This window comes from Vombatus ursinus, unplaced genomic scaffold (assembly GCF_900497805.2).
Source record: "Vombatus ursinus unplaced genomic scaffold, bare-nosed wombat genome assembly UNPS02014909.1, whole genome shotgun sequence".
NCBI lineage: Eukaryota > Metazoa > Chordata > Mammalia > Diprotodontia > Vombatidae > Vombatus > Vombatus ursinus.
The window spans coordinates 11,978,828-11,998,870 of NW_020954687.1; the positions used below are offsets into that span (position 1 = coordinate 11,978,828).

At 33.3% G+C, this 20,043-nt stretch overlaps 2 protein-coding genes across 2 annotated transcripts in view; one reads left to right on the top strand and one right to left on the bottom strand.

The window, feature by feature from the left end:
• CDC73 (cell division cycle 73) overlaps positions 1-20,043 on the bottom strand; it is a 137,720-nt gene that overhangs the window by 36,886 nt on the left and 80,791 nt on the right. The window lies entirely within an intron of this gene.
• B3GALT2 (beta-1,3-galactosyltransferase 2) lies at positions 5,612-13,523 on the top strand. The gene is made up of 3 exons (XM_027843431.1): positions 5,612-5,709; positions 5,939-6,172; positions 10,850-13,523. Exon 3 carries the CDS (start codon positions 10,984-10,986, stop codon positions 12,250-12,252), a length of 1,269 nt encoding a protein of 422 aa, XP_027699232.1. The 5' UTR covers positions 5,612-5,709; positions 5,939-6,172; positions 10,850-10,983; the 3' UTR covers positions 12,253-13,523.

Genomic DNA, 20,043 nt, shown 5'->3' on the forward strand with positions numbered 1-20,043 from the left:
CTGAGTTCAAATCTGCCCTCAGCCACTTGACTCTAGCTGTGTGACCCAAGGCAAGTCATTTACTCCAACTGCTAAAAAAACACAAAAACAAACAAAAAAAAAAAGAAAATTGCCTTTTTAAAAAATATATATTTTTCTCCTATACCAGGGAATATTTTTCATTCCCTCTGTTAGACGGCTAGAATTTCTAATAATCAGAGATTTATCCAGTTGACAAATGTATTCTTAAGAATGCAAATATTCCTGGGAGGACTAGGTAGTCATCAATCTTGCACACATTAGTATGAATTATGATGAATGTTTTCCTCTTAACGTTTAGTAGAAATCTGCTTTATAAAGAGTATGTAAATTCTGACTAGAGGAAAATGGACACAGGTGATTTTGGTAAAACTACTGAAGTGAGAGGACTGGGTAGCTTGATATTAGACACATGTCACAAGAGTTTGTTTTTTATGTTTAAAAAAATTCAGTAGAAGAAGAGATTAGAAGGAAAAAAATAAATGCTTGTTAATTGGGGGGGATTAAAAAAAAAGAAACTAGGGGCAAAGCAGAAGAAGGGTACAGAGAGGGGATTAGAAAGATACCAAAGACAAATTTTGTCTAAAGAGGGAACATAGTGAATGGAAAGTTAATTTAAATAATAAAAAAGCTGAAAACAAAATAAGATGACCATTGATTTGGACATGGCTAAACAAATTTTAGTGTGTGAATGAAACAGAATATTATTGTTTTGTAAGAAACTATGAATGTGATGAATACAGAAAAGCATTGTCCAACCTACAATAAAAGAGATTTATGCAAAAGCAAAGACTTAAAAGAACTGTTGCAGAGTGAAATAAACACAGCTAAGAAAACCTCATACAGAATGACAACAAAATAAATGGAAAAAACAACCACAAGACAATCATATGTGAATGTTGCAAAATTACAAAAGCATAGATACAAAGAAGAGATATGAGAAGACTCTAGCTCTGACTCTTCTGCAGAAATAGGAGGTCCACAGATGTGGAAGATTACATATATTTTAGATTTTTTTTTTGATACATTGACCATTTTTGCTGATTGTTGTTTGCTGAGTGGTATGGGGAAATGCAGGTGACATAAAAATAAAAGATACTATAAACCTCTATGTATATAAAAAAATGAAGACTTAAACAAGATCTTTATCTCTACCACTTACTAAACTATATGAGAGTGGGAAAGTCATTTAACTCTGACCCTCAGTTTTCTAATCCATAAAATGCAGATCTTTATGACCTACTTCACAGAGCTGTTAGGAGGGAAATGCTCTGAAAATAGTAAATGTAGCAATAAGAACAACTCTTTATATTGATCATACTTCTCAATTTTACTACAGGTTTGCTTTGCTCTCAGGCAAAAGAAAGAGCAGCTCTCTTCTCATCTTCTCTCTTCTACGTATATATATACATATATATGTATATATGTATATATGTATGTGTATGTATATATATGTGTGTGTGTGTATATATATATACATGTACACACACACACAACATCCTCCTTTCCTCCAAGAACTCCAAACTCAGGCCAGACTATTAACACTATAGCTTAACTAGTTATCTATTAAATAGAATCTTGTGAATAAGTCTAAGAAATCAACTACACATTATAACATTGTTTCTATGGGAAAATGCATTTTTAATTTCCAAACCATCATTTTCCAAAGTATTACAACACAACCCATCTAGTGAGCTATCAACCATACAAGGTAGGTTACTCTTAGTAGGTAGAACAGAATGAGATCATTCCTTATGTAGTTGTATCTTGTTCCTTAGATACATACTTGGTAAAAATATAAAAACATATATGAAAATATTCAAAGATCACATGTACTTCAACCATTTTTCTTTTTGAATACTCTAATTAGGATAAATCAAACTAAATTAAAATGATTAGCTTTGAAAGTAAATTTTTAAAATAGTGCCTTTGTTCTAAAGTCAAGATTAGTCTTAACCAAAATACCTTATTAGGGTGTACTATAACATCACAGGTATTTAATGATTACTCAAAGAATGAAGCAATAGTTTTACTACATACTGGCTTCTGAGTAACACTGAAAATCTTAGCAGGAAAATAAAGCAGGCAACACTGACACATGTGGTCATTTTGAGATTGCCAATTTGCAATCAGTTAAGCTAATCCTTAAACTATCTAATTTAATACAAAGGCAAAACAATCACAAAACATTAACCCTTTTTCAAATAAAAATACTACAAAGTAAATATATATGTGTGCATGTATACGTGTATATATGCCCTGGTAGTGCAAAATAATTTCCTTATAAATGTGGAAAGAGTAACCATCTATTCAGAAAATAAATTTAAAATTATATGAATTAAATCTCAAATGAAAAAATTTATAAAAGGAAATTTATTCTGTTTCACTGAAGAAAACAATAACTGCAAAATTTCACATGAATGTCAGCAATGAAGCTTTTAAAATGTTATATTAAAACAACTTACAAGTTATTATTAAACACTATCACAATTTATTGGATTAAACCATTTTAAAAAATGGAAACACCTCTACAACCGAGGAGTCACGTTTCCAAAGTGGCATCATCAGAAACAAAACAGAGAAACACTACAGATTAGTAACATCTGACTTTCAGAACTGTTACCTAACTGAAAACTTTTGCAAGAGCTTTACAAAATCACAATTTAAATATTTAACATCAAATAAGCTTTTATATGTCAAAATCTAGATTACAGGTATATGCCACATAACATTACTCTGACCAACGTCATTTCCCAATAATATTACACATTATAAATAAACCCACCCAATCAGCCCTGTGATGAACTCTGGAGATAAAAGATAAAAATGAAAAGTGTTTGCCCCGAGAAGTTATATTCTACAACAGTAAAACAAAGAGTACAAAATATATACAAAGTGTATGGGAAGTAACTGGGAGAGGGTGTGGGTGTCCAAGTGGCAACCAATCTGAGTCTTGAAGGGCGCTAGAAATTCCGAGAGAGAGAGGAAGGAAAACATTCCAGTCATAGGGCACATAACAGCTTACAGGCACAGAGGCTGAAGAAAAAGGAATGTCATGTACAGGAAGCCACAACTAACACCCATATGACCAAGTATCAGCCAAAGCACTTAGCATAACACTTCACACATTTAATGTTTAATAAAAAGTTTCAAGCAAATTACTCATTTTGCAGGTAGGTGGTACAGTAGATAGTGTTGTTGGGCATGCAGTCTCTAAGACCTGAGTTCAAATGTGATCTCAGATTCTTACTAGCTGTGTGACCCTGGGCAAATCACTTCACTTCTGTTTGCCTCAGTTCCTCATCTGCAAAATGCAGATAATAATAGCACCCACTCCCTAGGGTCATTGTGAGGCTTAAATAAGATAGTAATTGTAAAGTGCATAGCACAATGCCAGTCTGGCACATAGTAAATGCTATATAAATGTTAGCTATTATTACTATGTTTATTAATACCTTTATGAAAGGGAGCAGAAGAATATGTTTTTCTTCGTGGAAACTCTGAAAAGGTTTTTATGGGGAATGAAATTGAAATGAATTGCTATAATAAATGGCAGTTAGGCAGCACAGTGGATAGAAGGCTAGACTTGGATTCAGGAAGACTTGAATTCAAATCATAACTCAAGTGACTACGTCTGTATTACTTAACCTCTCAGCCTCAGTTTCTTAATCTGTAAAAATGAGGATAACAATAGCACCTACCTCCCAGGGTTGTTGTATCAAAAGAGATAATATGTTAAATTCTTTGCAAACCTTGAAGCACTATACAGACAACAGTTATTATTTTTCAAATTATTAACAAAATAAAAGGATTTTGGGACTTTATTCGTCCATTCAATAGCTCTTCACCATAGTTATTTTTAAAATCACCACTGAATACATAAAAAAAAAATCATTTACAGGTGACATTCTTGAGTTTCTGAGTTTATCCTGTTTCCATATTCTATATTATCACCCTGTCTCTTGAAACTAAAATTTATGAACAGGTTGATTCCATAATGTGTATGTATACACATACACATACATTTTTATATATATATGTATATTTGCAAGACAGAATCTAAGACTCTACCAATCACCCCCAGGACACAGGAATTCATTTTCTGGACCTAAATGGATTAATCTCAAGTGTAAGTACTACAGAGGTAAATTCTATAATTAGTTTTCCTCATACTAATTATCACTTTTGGAGAACCAGTTATTTTAGGGAAGTACCCTGAGTATTACTAAGCTCCTCCATTTTATCTTGTAGTTAGAATAGAAAGCAGATGGAGTTAGAAGACCTCGATCTGATGGTCACTATGTGATTTTGGGAAAATCATTTAATATCTCTGGAACCCAGTTTCCTTCTCACTAGTTATCTCTCAGGTTTCTCTTTCTGTTCTAAAATTCTCTAATACTTATCTAAATATGAATTAATATACACATAGTAACTAAAAATTTTAAATGGGATTACACATAGAACATAAAGTTGAAGACAAAGCATATCTTAATGCACTTCAGGAGATAAGACACTTTCATAGCAGTTTAAGGGAGGGGATGTGCCCAGTACATGTTCTGGGACTTCTAGGAACCAGTTCTTGTTCCAGACCCTTGGAGCTAAAACTGAAAATGGAAGTTATTACAAAGCCAATTTTCCCTAAGGCTCTTTCCAAAAAAAAAAAAGGGGGGGGGGGAAGGGTAGAGGTCCAGAAGGACGGAGGTTAATAGCTAAAGTTACTACAAATTTGCAAGAAAATAAGACACTCAGCCATTCTAGAGTTTTATATGTGAATAAAATTAATAAAACCTCATTAACCCCCATAAAGTATCTTCTTCCAATAAGTTCCACCTGATCTACTAAAATAATACACAGAATATATTCTAACATGCTTTTTTAAGAAAAAGAAATACAAAAAGTTTTTAAAATCTGACATTAAAGACAATAATAAAGGATTGCCCTCAAGCACACCAGAAAAACAAGGTAAAACAACGATGACAATGTTTTTTAAACAGGCTACCTTATATCCTGATGTCAGTAAAGAAATTAAAACTAAGTGATTTAGATTAATTTCAGAAATGAGGAAAAACTTCTAAAGCTTTAGAAGAGAAATGTGAGTGGTACTCTTTGGGTCTCAGGAAACAGCAAATGAAAAAATTCTAGGGATGAAGAAAGGATATTAAAGGAAGAAACTGCAAAGCTGGTGCTATAAGGGTTAAACCAAACTAAGTTACATAAAAAAAGCTTTACTTCTTACGCACTGCAGAAGTGTGTTAGGAATATGAAAACTAATATCTAACATTAAAAGCATTTAGAAACCCACAGTTTAGGAACAAAGAAAAAATGAGAATAATCTGAAAAAATAAACTCATAAACCATGTATTTCATAATCATCCCACTTTCATATTATTCACTCATCACTACACTTGTACTGAATATGGATCATTTATCAAATAGAAGTAAAACCTCCAAGCCTCCTCCCTGCCTTGGGATTTTAGTCAAAATGAATGCAAACAATCACGTGGGATTCAGCCAAGCAGTGACGTTAAATTCTGCTCTGTCAGAAGACAGCATCTGTCAAAGCCCACATTTAAACTGCTGCCTGCCCGTGCAGCAGCTGAGGAACCATGGATTTCATTTTATAGAGCAAAATCTCAGTAAAACTGCTCAAAATCCTTCCTGCAGCTGCTTGGCAACAATGAAAGAAGAGAGGTAAATCCTATTATTTTTCAATAGAATCGAACCAGTACATTCTAGCTCTAGCTGCTTCACATTGCAGCTCAGCACTAAAAATATGGATACTGAGAAGAGAATACAGCACTGCATTGTCCGACAAGGAAAAAACGAGATGTAAAAAGCTTCAATGCATCAATTGTGGGGGGTAGGTAAAAGTGCTCCAAATAGAACGGACAACTAAAGCTCTTTGTCTAAAATTTAAAAGGAAAGAAAAAACACAGGAACACCTCAGAAGACCAGCACACATATGAACAAGGAAGGTAACTCGGAGACAAGCAGACAGATGGACAGATTGGATCCTGTGAAAAGCAATCGCAGGAAGCAGACTATTGGGGGATGTGCGCATGTTCGATAGCATCTTTTTTCCTGAAGTGATGGCGTGCCAAAAGTATTTTCAGTGAGCATAATCCTCTCACCATAAATGGCTTGACCAAGAAAGGTATGTCAAAACGTTGTGTGTGATATTCATTTGATTTTGTTACCTTTACAACCCTAGAGGCACAGAGCACTGAGTATGTTTAACATTGAGTTCCATAAATTACAGTGTTAAAATAGATAAAGGATTTCTAATGTATACATTTTGGGTTTTGTATTGTTTTGGAAAAGAAAATATAATATTGTTTTATTCAGAAAAATATGTAGTTTACAGTCATTTTGTAGTACATAAGTACAAGGGGAAAGAAATTGAAAATACTAACACAGAGGTACTTGCAGAATTCATTGGGAAATTCAACTTTAAAAAAAATCTCTGGGGGGGTGGGGGAGATGGGGAACGGACGAAGAGAATGGCATAGTAAAGCAATCCTTTATCAACTCAGTTCACCCTGAATCATTATCTCAACAAAATTAAAGCTGTGGTAAAAATGGCTATATGACCCTATCATTAAACCATCAATCTATGACATGTAGATAAATTATACTGAGTACCTTTAAATTGTAGTACTGTGAGCTGGTTTTTTCCCCCTATACTTCTTTAAAAATATACAAATGTCATATTAAATAGTAGCCAAACCTAATTTCACAAATCTGTTTTTTCTAACATTACCTCCACTGTAAATGTAAAAAATAGTGGTCTCATACACTAGTCCTATTAGTTACCAGACAGTTTATGAGTACTACTGAGCTGAAGATACCAAAGAAGAATCTTGACTATAAGATGCAAGTAACCTACAACATGGCACCACAATAAATTGCCCATTTTCCTATTAATGGCTAAAATGCAACTCTGAACAAAGAGACACTAACATTATGCAATTAAAATAATCTGACCTGACACAATCATCTTTTCTCTCTTAACATCAATATCAGAATTCAAAGAAATATGCAGAATCCAAGTAATTTCCTCTAACTTACCAATAAATCAAAACAAGGAATTTGAAAGTTAAAATGTGCTGACTATGCTACAGGCTATGCTAAAATGTAATAAAACTAATGCAACTGTGTGTACTGAACCAAATATGTCGAAATCCAATTATCTATTTTAGCAAGTCACTATTAGAGTGAGAGCGGCAATTTACTGTTAAAGATTCCAAGTGTATTTCTCAAACCTGCTAAGAAAATTAGCAATATTCAACATGGTGAACTTTTCTTACATTCACTGAAATTGCTAAACAGGGTGACCATGTTAACTAATAACAAAAGGTGAACATTGAAAGAATTAAATAGCTTTCTAAACTCCAAGGTCTGTTTTTGATTGATTTTTGATATGGTGCAATAACAATTACTACTACTTATCATTTAATCACCAACTCTCAATCATCCTATCAATTTTCCTTCTAATAAAGAGTTATCTCAGGAACTAAACACAAAAATGGACTTATTAAAGTACAGAGTCAAAACCCTATTTAGATTCTATTATCCTAATAAGTTAAATAAACACAATTCCATTAGCAAACTACAAATTAAACATTTCAAAATAAAAATAACAATACCTTTAAAAGCTGGGGCATTTAAATCTAGCACTGCTTAAGTAAGAAAAAGGACTAAATTGAACAGTTTTCAGAGAATAAATGAAAATACATTGAAATGATATTTGCTACTATACAGAATTTTAAAATAACAAAATGCAAACATCACAACAAAAACATTTCACATGGTGAAATAAATATATTTCCCAAGGTACCACATACTTTTTAAAATAAAGTTTTAAAGGTAACTGAATCAATACTACTACCCTACTGCAGAATGCAGAAGCCAGATTTTGACAGTTGGATAGTACCTAAACTACTCCAGTATTTTAACATGTAAAATATGAACATTTTGAGAAGAGAAACAGAATGGCATTTATCATAAATTTTCCTCATCATAACGAATAGCTTTAAACAATTTATTTTTCATGAAAAGTATGAAACACTTCAGAAACTTCTGATCTTAAAGAGCTATACACATCTTAAAGAGCTATACGCATTCTTACAGCTGTTTATTTTTAGAGGTGAATATGAACAAATGGAACATATAAACTTCCAAGTTTTAAAAGCCCATCATCTACTCATATAATTATATTAGCATGTCTAAGTAAAGATACAGATTAACATTTAGCATATGTATATAATTTTAAACTAATGAGATTCTACAAGTATAAAACTTATTATATTCAGTTCTGACCATAAAGTTGCATAGAAAGCTTTCCATAAGTGGCTGTTAAAAAAAAAAAAAAAGATCTATAGTTCTTGGCCTTATCTGGTTTTTAAGCACAAGAATATCAAAAGCAGACTAATAAACTGTCACATAGAGTGATAAACAAGTAACAAATCATTAATTTGGGGCTCTGAAAATTTAATTGGTGCCTTGACCCTTCCACAGTTAAAGATTTAAACAAAAGTTCATTTCCTCAAAATAAAAAAGAACACGTGGAATTTAAGAAATCATTCCTTTGAAATTAAAATGGTTAGATGTAGTTTCCCATCTTAGTACACATGTTGGCCAATTGTTTACAAGTTGAGTGGGGAGACTTTCTGAATCAGAAAGTTCAGCACTAACTTTTACAAGGTTTAGCCTTAAGAAAATACTTTTGTGATGAAATAAGATAGCTTTGTATTTTCTTTATAATATAATGAAATCATGTAATCACATTCCAATTAAAAAAAATTTATACAAAATATCTAGTCTTAAAATTTTTTAAAAAGTCCAATTCTTTTGTTTGTTAGTTATGCTACAAATGTAAAAATAAAATTTTCACCACGAAAACTGCTATAAAAACAAAACACTATGTAAACTTAGAAACTTGAAAAAAATCACATACTATGGCCTGTATAGCATGTAAATACTTTAGAAATCATGGTTAAAATTTCCTATTTTCTTGCTCCCCCTAGTGGCTGTTAATAAGATAGTCACAAATTATTTTCATTCATACACTTCAACCACTTCATGCAAGTATCAAGTTTACACATGAATGACAGGAGTAGATTAAATAAAAATTTTCACTTTGTATCTAAGTTTCTATTTCTATACAAATCCATTTCTCTTCTTTGTCGAGGTAAAAGAAATAATTAACCATAAATTTAATATAATCAAAATCAGTTCACATACTATCAAATTTACCTACATTAAAGTTATCCATAATTAATTATGAACAATTAGATATTTTGAATTAATCTAAAAGATTTGAGGACAGTAAGTAAATTACAAATTTAACAAAAATATTTTCTAACTTTTTAGTGGAACTCATGCTATGATTACTTGGTTTTTCTTCTGCACTCAGAACTCCTGGGTCCAGAAATAAATTGGAGTAATATTACAAACAAATTTGTACTGTGCAACAAATGGCTTAATCTTGGTTAAATGACTAGGTTTTAATATGCAGCATTATAAATTCACCACAATGATTTCCCTTAAACTGCAAAAACAAACATAGGCTATAAAGTGACTGAAAGTTGTAATTATATAACTTTCTACGTACAAATAAGATGCAAAACTGAATTTTAAAAGTTTTTGAAGTTAATTGTATATAAAACTGACTACAGTAGTAGCCATATCCTATGCTTTACATTAAGCAACAAATTACTAAAAGTATTTCTTTATTCAATGCTATCATGTAGATGTGATTGTAAAGCCATCTGTCTTGCCAAAACTATAGACAACGAAAAATAACTGAATGTTAGATTTCGAAATTAATATGAAGACCCAGGCAACAAAATGTTCTAGAAAGACAACATGGTATGGTAGAAAGAAGGATGGATTGAGAGAGTAGAGAGAGTGGTTTCTTGTACTAGCCCTACCACTAACTAGCTGTTTGGCTGTGAACAAATCATGTTATAATTCTAGGTCTCAGTTTCCTCTAGAAAATGAAGGGCTTTGGTTAGTTGATGAATCAAAGAATAAACATCAAGTGTGTACTATGTAATCACTAAAAAAAACTGAATTTCTGAATTTGAAAGTTTATGAATATGTTTTTTAAGTAGTTAAAATTATTCATCATTTACTGCTGTCTAAAAAGCCCAGCACAGAGGTTACTAGACCCTGAAAATTAATTTTGACAGGTGCATCTTCTCATTGACTTTCTGAACACAGTAGGGGCCAATGGAAACATGCCAAGCAGTGTACTGTGACTAACTGAACTCTGCTATAATCAACCTTGTACCGTCTGTCCCACTACTAATACATGACCATTTTACAAAAAAAGGCAGCTGACTGTGCACCATACTACCCCACTGTATGTCAAATCAATTTTAATTAATACCAATAAACCTTCCATATGCTATCAAGGCACTTTTCAAATGGCCTCTCACAGGACACAGTGAATAATTCTCTCTTCAAAATGGGTACAGATGCTTTAAGTCGTTAAATTGGGTCAAAAGTAAAACTACATCGGAGCTTCTGTGAGCAATACGAAATGGATGGAAAGAAAATAATCCTTTTTAACAAGAAGTTTACTCAATGATAGTGGTTTGGGGTCATTTTAAGTGGTTTAACTGGATGAAGACAGCTATAATTCAATCCAGTCATTCATTGTGTAATCTACTTTAACATAATACATTAACAAATTATTTCAGTATATTTGTGTAATTCTTTTTTCATATTAAAAAAAACTTGAGTTTACTAAAATCTATAATTTCTAGTCAATCTAACAATTAAAAATGCAGATCATTCTGAAATATTATATTTTTCACTTTTACAGAGTGATTTAAGAGGAAAGCCCTTAAGATCGGACACAATTTAAAAATGATTACCAAAGAATAGCACTGGTTCAGAAGAGGGAATCATCATTTTGTTCTACCATTATCCCATATCCCATTATTGGATATTTACAACATGCTTCAGTGGAGGAGACGACACTGCTGCTTCGCAAAGATGACCTGGAATGCCAAGAGGTCTTTGTTTCGTACGCATCTCATTGGTCTACTCTCTCTTGTCTTTCTTTTTGCTATGTTTCTTTTTTTTAATCATCATGATTGGCTGCCAGGCAGAGCTGGCTTCAAAGAAAATCCTGTAACCTATACTATACGAGGATTTCGATCTACAAAGGGCGAGACAAACCACAGCTCCCTAAGGAACATTTGGAAGGATACAGTCCCTCAAACTCTAAGGCCTCAAACTGCTACTAATGCCAACAACACAGACTTGTCACCACAAGGAGTAACTGGTCTAGAGAATACACTCAGTGCCAATGGAAGTATTTACAATGAAAAGGGTACTGGATATCCAAATTTGTATCATTTCAAGTATATCATAAATGAACCAGAAAAATGCCAAGAGAAGAGCCCTTTTCTAATACTCCTTATAGCTGCAGAACCTGGACAAGTAGAAGCAAGACGAGCTATTCGACAAACTTGGGGAAATGAAAGCCTGGCACCTGGAATTCAAATCGCTCGAATTTTTTTATTAGGCTTAAATGTTAAGTTGAATGACCACCTTCAGCGGGCCATATTGGAAGAAAGCAGACAATATCACGATATTATTCAACAGGAATATTTAGATACTTACTACAACTTGACCATTAAGACACTAATGGGCATGAATTGGGTTGCAACCTACTGCCCACGTATTCCTTATGTTATGAAAACTGATAGTGATATGTTTGTCAATACTGAATATTTAATACATAAGCTGTTAAAGCCAGACCTGCCTCCTAGGCATAACTACTTCACAGGTTACCTAATGAGAGGATATGCACCCAACCGGAACAAAGACAGCAAATGGTATATGCCACCAGATCTCTACCCAAGTGAGCGTTACCCTGTGTTCTGCTCTGGAACTGGTTATGTTTTTTCTGGAGATTTAGCAGAAAAGATCTTTAAAGTTTCTTTAAGCATCAGACGTTTGCATTTAGAAGACGTATATGTAGGGATCTGTCTTGCCAAGTTGAGAATTGACCCTGTTCCCCCTCCCAATGAATTTGTCTTCAATCACTGGCGAGTTTCTTACTCAAGCTGTAAATACAGTCACCTAATTACCTCTCATCAGTTCCAGCCTAGTGAACTGATAAAATACTGGAACCACTTACAACAAAATAAGCACAACGCCTGTGCCAATGCAGCAAAAGAAAAGGCAGGCAGGTATCGTCATCGCAAACTGCACTAGAAAAGACAATTTGTATCCCATGTGCAATCTGTAAATATTGCGGAAAGCATGTAGAGTAAAAACTGATGAGCTTCATGGGGCAGTTTTTAGTTAATTCCCATCACAGGATGGAATTAAAACTATTTTTTTAATTTCTGAAGAGTTCAATTCTTAAGACAAAAAACAAACAAAAAAAAAACAAAACCCAAAAGGTATCCTAAGAGAATCTGTGAAACAAACAGCATAAAATCCTGTGTGCTAATATGCAGTAATAAGCAGGCACACTTCAGTGGTATGATTTCTAGTTTATGTGCCAATAAAACATAATCCACTCTATTTTCCACACAAAGTTTAGAGAGATGGAGATTGAGTACCAAAATCCACTTCATTTCTCAATCAGTTTTCTGCTATAAAGAATTACTGTAAATAAAAACATATACAATCTGTTTTAAGAAAACTTAAAACTGTACAAAGAAAACATTTTCTTTTGTCTACTACCCTAAAGTTTTTTCACAGCTATACTCCATGAAATAAAACTTAGTTCAATTATCCCATAAAACATTTACAAAGATCAAAAGTTTCACAACACAGGTCTCATCAAGTTATTATTTTAAACTACTGAAATAATCATTTTAATTTAACACTGCTCACAAAAAACAGAAGTACTATTTTGATATGACATGTGAAAGAATGTGACCATCAGTGTGTCTCAGGCTAAAGTTTAAAAACAAAGTCACTAAACAGCACAACGTGCACAAACTCTCTTTCTTTCTGAGTGTAAGTCATACATCATTACTAACAGCATTCCTTTCTTAACTTACTCAACTAGATCTGCTTACTGCACTCTCCAAAAGAGTACCATCTTTTAGCAGCAAATGTATTTGATTCTAAAAGATTTGTCATGTTCCTTTAAATGAAGGAAAAGTGGAAAAAGAACAATGGGGATGTATTATTGAAAAGGATGAAGAGTGCAGAAGCAGTTTCATTCAATACATTTTAAAGATGTACGTCTGCCAAAGTGCAGCATATGGGAAGCTCATTTCCTGACAGCAGGTGTGCACATGCTGATACTTAATCATTTTATGGCACTATTTCTGTTGTCAGAGTGCCAAGTTTACAACCTTACAATTTTGATTTTGTGGATGACATTCTGCATCCTCAAATAAGACCTTTTTGGGGGTGGGGGGGGCGTACAAATGTTTGATGAACATTTGATTCTAGTACTAAAAAATGTGTATGATGCACTTTTATCAAAATTTTTAATAAAAAAAGAGTAAATAAGAAACCAAAAACAAGTTTTGTTGAGTTTCATGAGTACAATGAATTCGTAATAACTTCATATCCTTTGGTCACTAATTTGAAAATGAAAAGAAACTAAATTATCATCATGACAATATCTAGTTGCTGCCAAATCATTTCTGGTATATAAATATATAAATTTTCATTTAAAATAGATGTCACTTTCTGTTACTTTCATTTTTGAACTGTTTCTTGGACAAAGCATGTGAAAAGAATTTTGATAATTGCATTTAAAAGTTTTGCATTAGAAACAAAGTAATTTTTTTAACATTTCCTATTTGATCTTTGCTCAAAATTCATGCCCCTGTTTTTCAGATTAGTCATATGCTTAGTATGTTCTACAGGATGATCAAATTTAATCCTGATTCAGGCCTGTATCTTACTTGTTTCATTTATCAGACCAAAATTACTATATAAGTTATATGTTAAAAGTTATAGGATGTCATTGAAATGACAGATATTTTAACACCAAACAAGTAAACTTGATCATCAAAGACAAATTCAGGAACTTTCCTCAGCCTATCACAAATCCATACATCATTTTACTATTTGTTCAATTTGTTATTACAAGCAGACACCCTGCAGACACCCTGCATCTATCTTGATGTCTACAAAAACTGATTTTTTAAATACAAAAGACCTGCAAATTTAATTCTTGGGGGGAGGGGGAAATACACAATTTTCTTCACTTAACTCCTCTTCTTTCATGTAAAAATTTCAAATCATTCCAATGTCAATCATGGAAAAAATGACCCAGATCTTATGTCTTTGAAGAGTTTGAGAATTTTTAAATCAGCAAGTTGTAAAGATATTAAGTTCCTAGGAAGTCACCTATTTATAGTGTAACTTTTTTTTTTTTAACTGACTCTTTTCCTAACTCTACATAAGTATTTTATTAGGTAAAAATAATGATCTTTCTTCCCCAAATTGTATCTTTGGTAAAAATACATTTCCACTCAAATTCCATAAACAGTACAATAATGTTACATATCTATACTCCAAGGACCTGTGATTTCATTAGTGTCAGTTCCCCTCATGATGCAGATCAAAAATGCCTTAAAGCCTTAAAATAAAAAGATGTCTGTGAGTTCCAGGGGTTAAAAAAAAAATCACCACATGGCGATGAACCTTTTAGACACTTTGATGAAAGATAGGGTGGATAGTGAGTAACCAATAAATATAAACTGAAAAAGACAAGCTACAGTTGATGCTTTTTTTGGGGGCAATGTACACTAGAAAACAGATGCTTAATAAATGTTTGTTGAATTCAACAAAGCAATTCCTCATTAAAATTATGGAAAAGCATGTCTTAAACCAAAGTTTCCTCAATCAAAGGAGTAAAATGAGGTCTCTGGTCAAAAATAGTCTCAAAGTTACTTCCAATTCTATAAATCTAATCAAGATTTAAACCTTGAGGTTGTCTATGTATTTGCCAAACAAATCTGTGGTTGTCGTATCTGGAAGGAATTAGGAATCAAAAAATGTAAGAATGCACTAAGACTTAAGACACCAATTGCACTAGTTGTGTGTCACTGTAAACTGGTAGCAGTTACAATCCATGTAGCAGCAAGAAAACAAACTTCTAGCTCCACGAATAAATTCCTCTGCATGCGGAATAGGGATTAGGTTTATGGAAGAGGAGAGTAGGGGGAACTGCAGGAGGAGGATATTTTGAGGGGGTGGCATGGCATAGAGAATAATATGCCATAGAAGTCCTAAAGAAACTTGTGAGATTACACAGAACAATTCCATCTTCAGTTCTAATAGAAAGTGGCTAAACCGAGACAAATATTTAGATATCAGTCTGTTCCACTGTCGCATTCAATTTTACAACTGCCAGTTGTAAGAAGATTTTAAGTGTTGAATATTACTTTTAATGGTTCCCTAACCATATAATTAGGCAGCACAGAGTAATAGAAGAATATTGGACTTGGGTCCAGAGGAACTGCATTTGAATCCTGGCGCAGCTACCTGCTTGGCTGTGGGCAAATCACCTACCTCTCTGGGCCTCAGCTTCCATATCAAATGAAGGAATTGAACTCAATCATTCAATCAGTCTCACCAAGTATACATTATATACTGACCACATGCCAGGCACTGGACAGCTATATGAGTTTCAAAGATCAAAATGAAACAATTCCATTCTTTAGAGGGAGAACAGATGTGTACATAAATAGTTCATACAAAATAAATACAAGGTATATTTTGGAAGGGAATCAGGAAAGGATTCATGTAGAAGATGTCATTTGTGCAATTTTCTGAAAGAAACAAAAGATTCTAAAAGGCAAAGGTGAGGTAGGAATACCTTCCAGGCATGGGGAAACAGTGCAAAGGCACGGAGATGGCAGATGTTACATTTACTGGGGAGTAATGAATAATAATGTTGGAAAGTTATGTTGGGCCAGGTTATAAAAGACTTTAAAAGATGAGTTTATTTTGATTCCAGGAGCAATGGGAAGACACTGGAGTTTAGTCAGTTGGGCAGTGTCAGACTCAGGTTTGGACTCTAGAAAAAAATCACTTTGGCAGCTGTGTGAAGAATTAACTGAAGAAAGTTAAGTTCCTTCTAGCTCTAAATCTGTGGTTTTATGAACTAATACTACTAAAAGCAACAGGAATTCTACATTAATACAAAAGAGGAAAATGAAAGGAGTAATAATAATAAGTTAGCATTTATATATAGCTTTAAGATTTGCAAAGAACCGTACATGTTGTCTCTTCTGGTCCTCACAACAACACTATAATACAGGTGCTATTATCATCCTCATTTTACAGATGAAGAAACTGAGGCTGAGAAAGGTTAAGTGCCTTGCCCCGGGTTACACAGCTAGTGTATGAGGCAGCATTTTAACTCAAGTTGCCTTGATCTCCAAATGCACCACTTGGCCACCAATCTGCCTCATTTATTTTCAAATGCATGATTTAATAACAAAATTCTTTTGAAATGAAGTAGATAAGAATGCCACCTACTAGCATTAATCAGTTCTGCCAAAATACGAACAACACTTTTATAAATAGCAAGTAGTTCTATGAGATGTATATACATATGCAACAAGCAATACGGTGATTGATGGTAAGGAGACTGATATTAAGTGTGAACTCACTGTCCAAAGATGCTAGTTGAATGACTTTGTGGTGAAGTTTGGCCATAAAACAAATGACTTTATAATGAAATAATATTTTTAAGAGCAAAGCTAAGGAGATAGAATATAGTTGGGAGCAGAGTATCACAGATCGAGAGATAAAAGGGCCCCCAGAAACCATCCAATGCAACTGATTCTACTTAAGTGACAGGTTCAAGATTACAAAGCACTAAATTACAGATGCAGAATTTGAATCCAGTTTTACCGACTCTAGGGCTAGTGTTCTCTCCCCTGTGCCTCCCAATACTTCACAGACTATAAGGTAATAAATAATGGCTGGTTTCATGTGGCAGTTAAAATACAAATAAAATATTCATTTCAATACAGAAAACCAACAAGATTAGCAAGTTGCATTGGAATAAGTCTGCTAAATATTTAAGATTTAAGTGTATCATTTCAAAAGAAGCTAAATGATAATTGATTATGTTATGTTAAGGCTGGGCCTTTGCCATTCATAGCCACAAATTTATATAAAACTTTAAAGCAAATATCAACTAACTTTAGAACAAAACAAAAACAATTTTAGCAGCCTTCCAAATTAAATTATGCTACTTTCATGGTTTAAATAATGTAACAAAATTAGAGTGACACAATCATATAATATTCTGTGAGATGACCTTATCTAATGACAATGCATCACATTTAAAAATCTTTAGACAAGGGTTCAAAACAAAAGAACCTTCTACCGAATTTGACTCTAGGAATATAACTTTGTAGCTAGTGCTTGTAGAAAGGTTTCAATATTTTAAAACAAGGTAAAATGCTTTAGCTACAAGGCACTTAAAATCCTAAACTGAAGGATTATATATAAAACCTCATTAAAAAAAAAATTAGGCAGGCATCAAAATTGCTCTGTTAAATTCTAAGTATACTTAAATGGAAATCTACAATTACCACATTTAGAAATATTATTATTATATTTATTTTATATTTATTTATTATTTATTTTCTTTTGTTAAAATAAAGCAAATATCTAAGTGTGTGTCATACTCACAAACAATAACTTCTTTGGATTTTCAATGGTGTCATGAAAAGAGAGTAATAACTAAGAGAAGTAGCATTCTGAGAACATCTGCTGTTATGCTAAAACTGTACCTGATGCTACAAACTACAGGTTCCTCTCCTATTTGTACCCTACTACCCACTTTGGATCTGTAATTTCCATCCCTTCACCGTACAGCTATACTCTTCTGTAGCCCTACTTGTTTCCCAGTCATTGTACCCCTACAGAATAAAGCATAAATACTGAGTCAAATTCAATTCAGAGAATAAGATAATTTGATTTGGAAGAAATCTCAGAAGCTATCTAGGAAAACAGATACGTAAAAGGAATACAGAACTCTGAGGAATAGCCTCAAACTGAATGACAGTACTGTATGCATGCATGTATGTATGTATGCATGTATGTACGTATAAATATATATATGTGTATGTGTATTTGTATGCATTAGTAATGAGCATGCTTCAATGGATTTAATAGAATTTACTGATGCTAAGTCAACTAGTGGCCTTAAAATTGGTCAGTCACAATGACAAGAAAAAAGCATTTCTAAGGAAATCCTAAATTAAAGATGTTAAAAATCAGATTTCTATTGGTACCACCCTTGCATAAGTTAATTATGTCACAACAAAGTTGATAAAAGTGAATAAAGCATACATTTCTCTCTATATATAAAGATGAAGATCAGCCATAAACCTAGAAAATATGCATACTTCTTTCCCTCTGTAAAACTGTAGACAAAATACAAATGAAGCCTTTTACCAACTAATCAAAATGAATTTAAGTGTCTCTTAGGTGTTAGGCACTGTGGATACCAAAAAAAAAAAAAAAAAAGAAAAGAAAAAGTACCTACTGTCAAACAGTTTTACCATACTCCAAGCTAACCTATTTCAGTATCCAAAAAGTGATATGCAACACTGCCTAGATTGTCTACTATTTACCATTGGGACTTAAGAGTTCCAGACTTGCAACTATTCAACATGAGAGTTGTGGAGCAGATCCTATTCGTGGGCTTAGCAGGAGAGAAAGTTCTCTATTCTACATGCATTGTTATTTTTTCTTTTTTCTTTAACTGTGGATGGGCTATAAATATCTGACAGGAGGGAGAGGTTAAATATGTTAAATGATTGGCATTAAGTGTCAAAGAATTGATGGATATAGGGAAAAGTAAGATTTATTTTATTCATGAACCAACAGATAGGTCAAGAGTATTTATTAAAATTACATGAACTTCCCTCTGTGCAGACTCCTACATCTAAAAATGTCTTAAATTGTTTTACCAGACCTAGAGTGGGTGACTGTGTGTTTATAAAGGTCCATATGAAAATAGGCTGGCCCACTGCAAAGAAATGAATCTTTTTAAAGAACAGTATCAAATACTTTTTTAAAAATCCAGAACATTTTAGTCAATGTTTCAAAACAAATCTTAAAAATTATTTTGAAGTAATTTTGAATATTTCTATTTTTATTTATTCATTCATTCATTTCAGGAGCTGGGTCTCCTAATCTTATCCAGGCTGGAAGTTAAGTGTTCACACAAGTCCAATCCCAGTGCTGAGCAGCAGAGAAGCTCTGGCCTGCTCTTTTCTGATCTATGCCAGTGTGCCCCTTCTTAGACAGCCTGTGGGCTTCTTTGTTCCTAGGGCTTTATTCTACAGACGCAAAACTTAGTCCAGATAGCTGTTAAGGTTTTAACCAAATGCAGCTCAGAACTCCAAAATTTCAGCAATTCAGTAGCCTCAGCCTCCTAGGCAGCAGGGACAACAGGAGTGTGCCACAACACTTAGCTCCACTATACTTTTAAATCCCAGATTTGTTCTGAAAGTAGGGCAGGCAAATTTTCCTGGCTACAAATGGGATAAGTGGGGCAGCTAGGTGGCGCAGTGGATAGAGCACCAGCCATGAAGTCAGGAGGACCTGAGTTCAAATCCGGCCTCAGACGCATAACACTCACTAGCTGTGTGACTCTGGGCATGTCACTTAACCCCAATTGCCTCACCAAAAAAAAACCAAAAAAAAAACTCATTACAAATGGGATAAGTCATTTGAAAATCAGTGGACTCCTTTAAAAATCAGTATTAAAAAAAATCTTAACATGATATTTCAAAAAATCATAAATGAAAATGGACCAAATCTGTTAGTCTGAAAAGGCAAAGTAAAGATAAAAAGAATGCACTGACATCCTCCTTAAAAGGAACTCAAGAGGAAAAATCTCGGAAACATCATAACCCCAACATCCAGAACTTACGTATCAAAAGAAAAATATCACAAGCATGCAGAACGAAGCAGTTTAAGTATCAAAGGACCAGTTAGAATCACACAAGCTTTTACTTTAAAAAAAAAAAAACAAAAGAAAAAGACAGATATCTT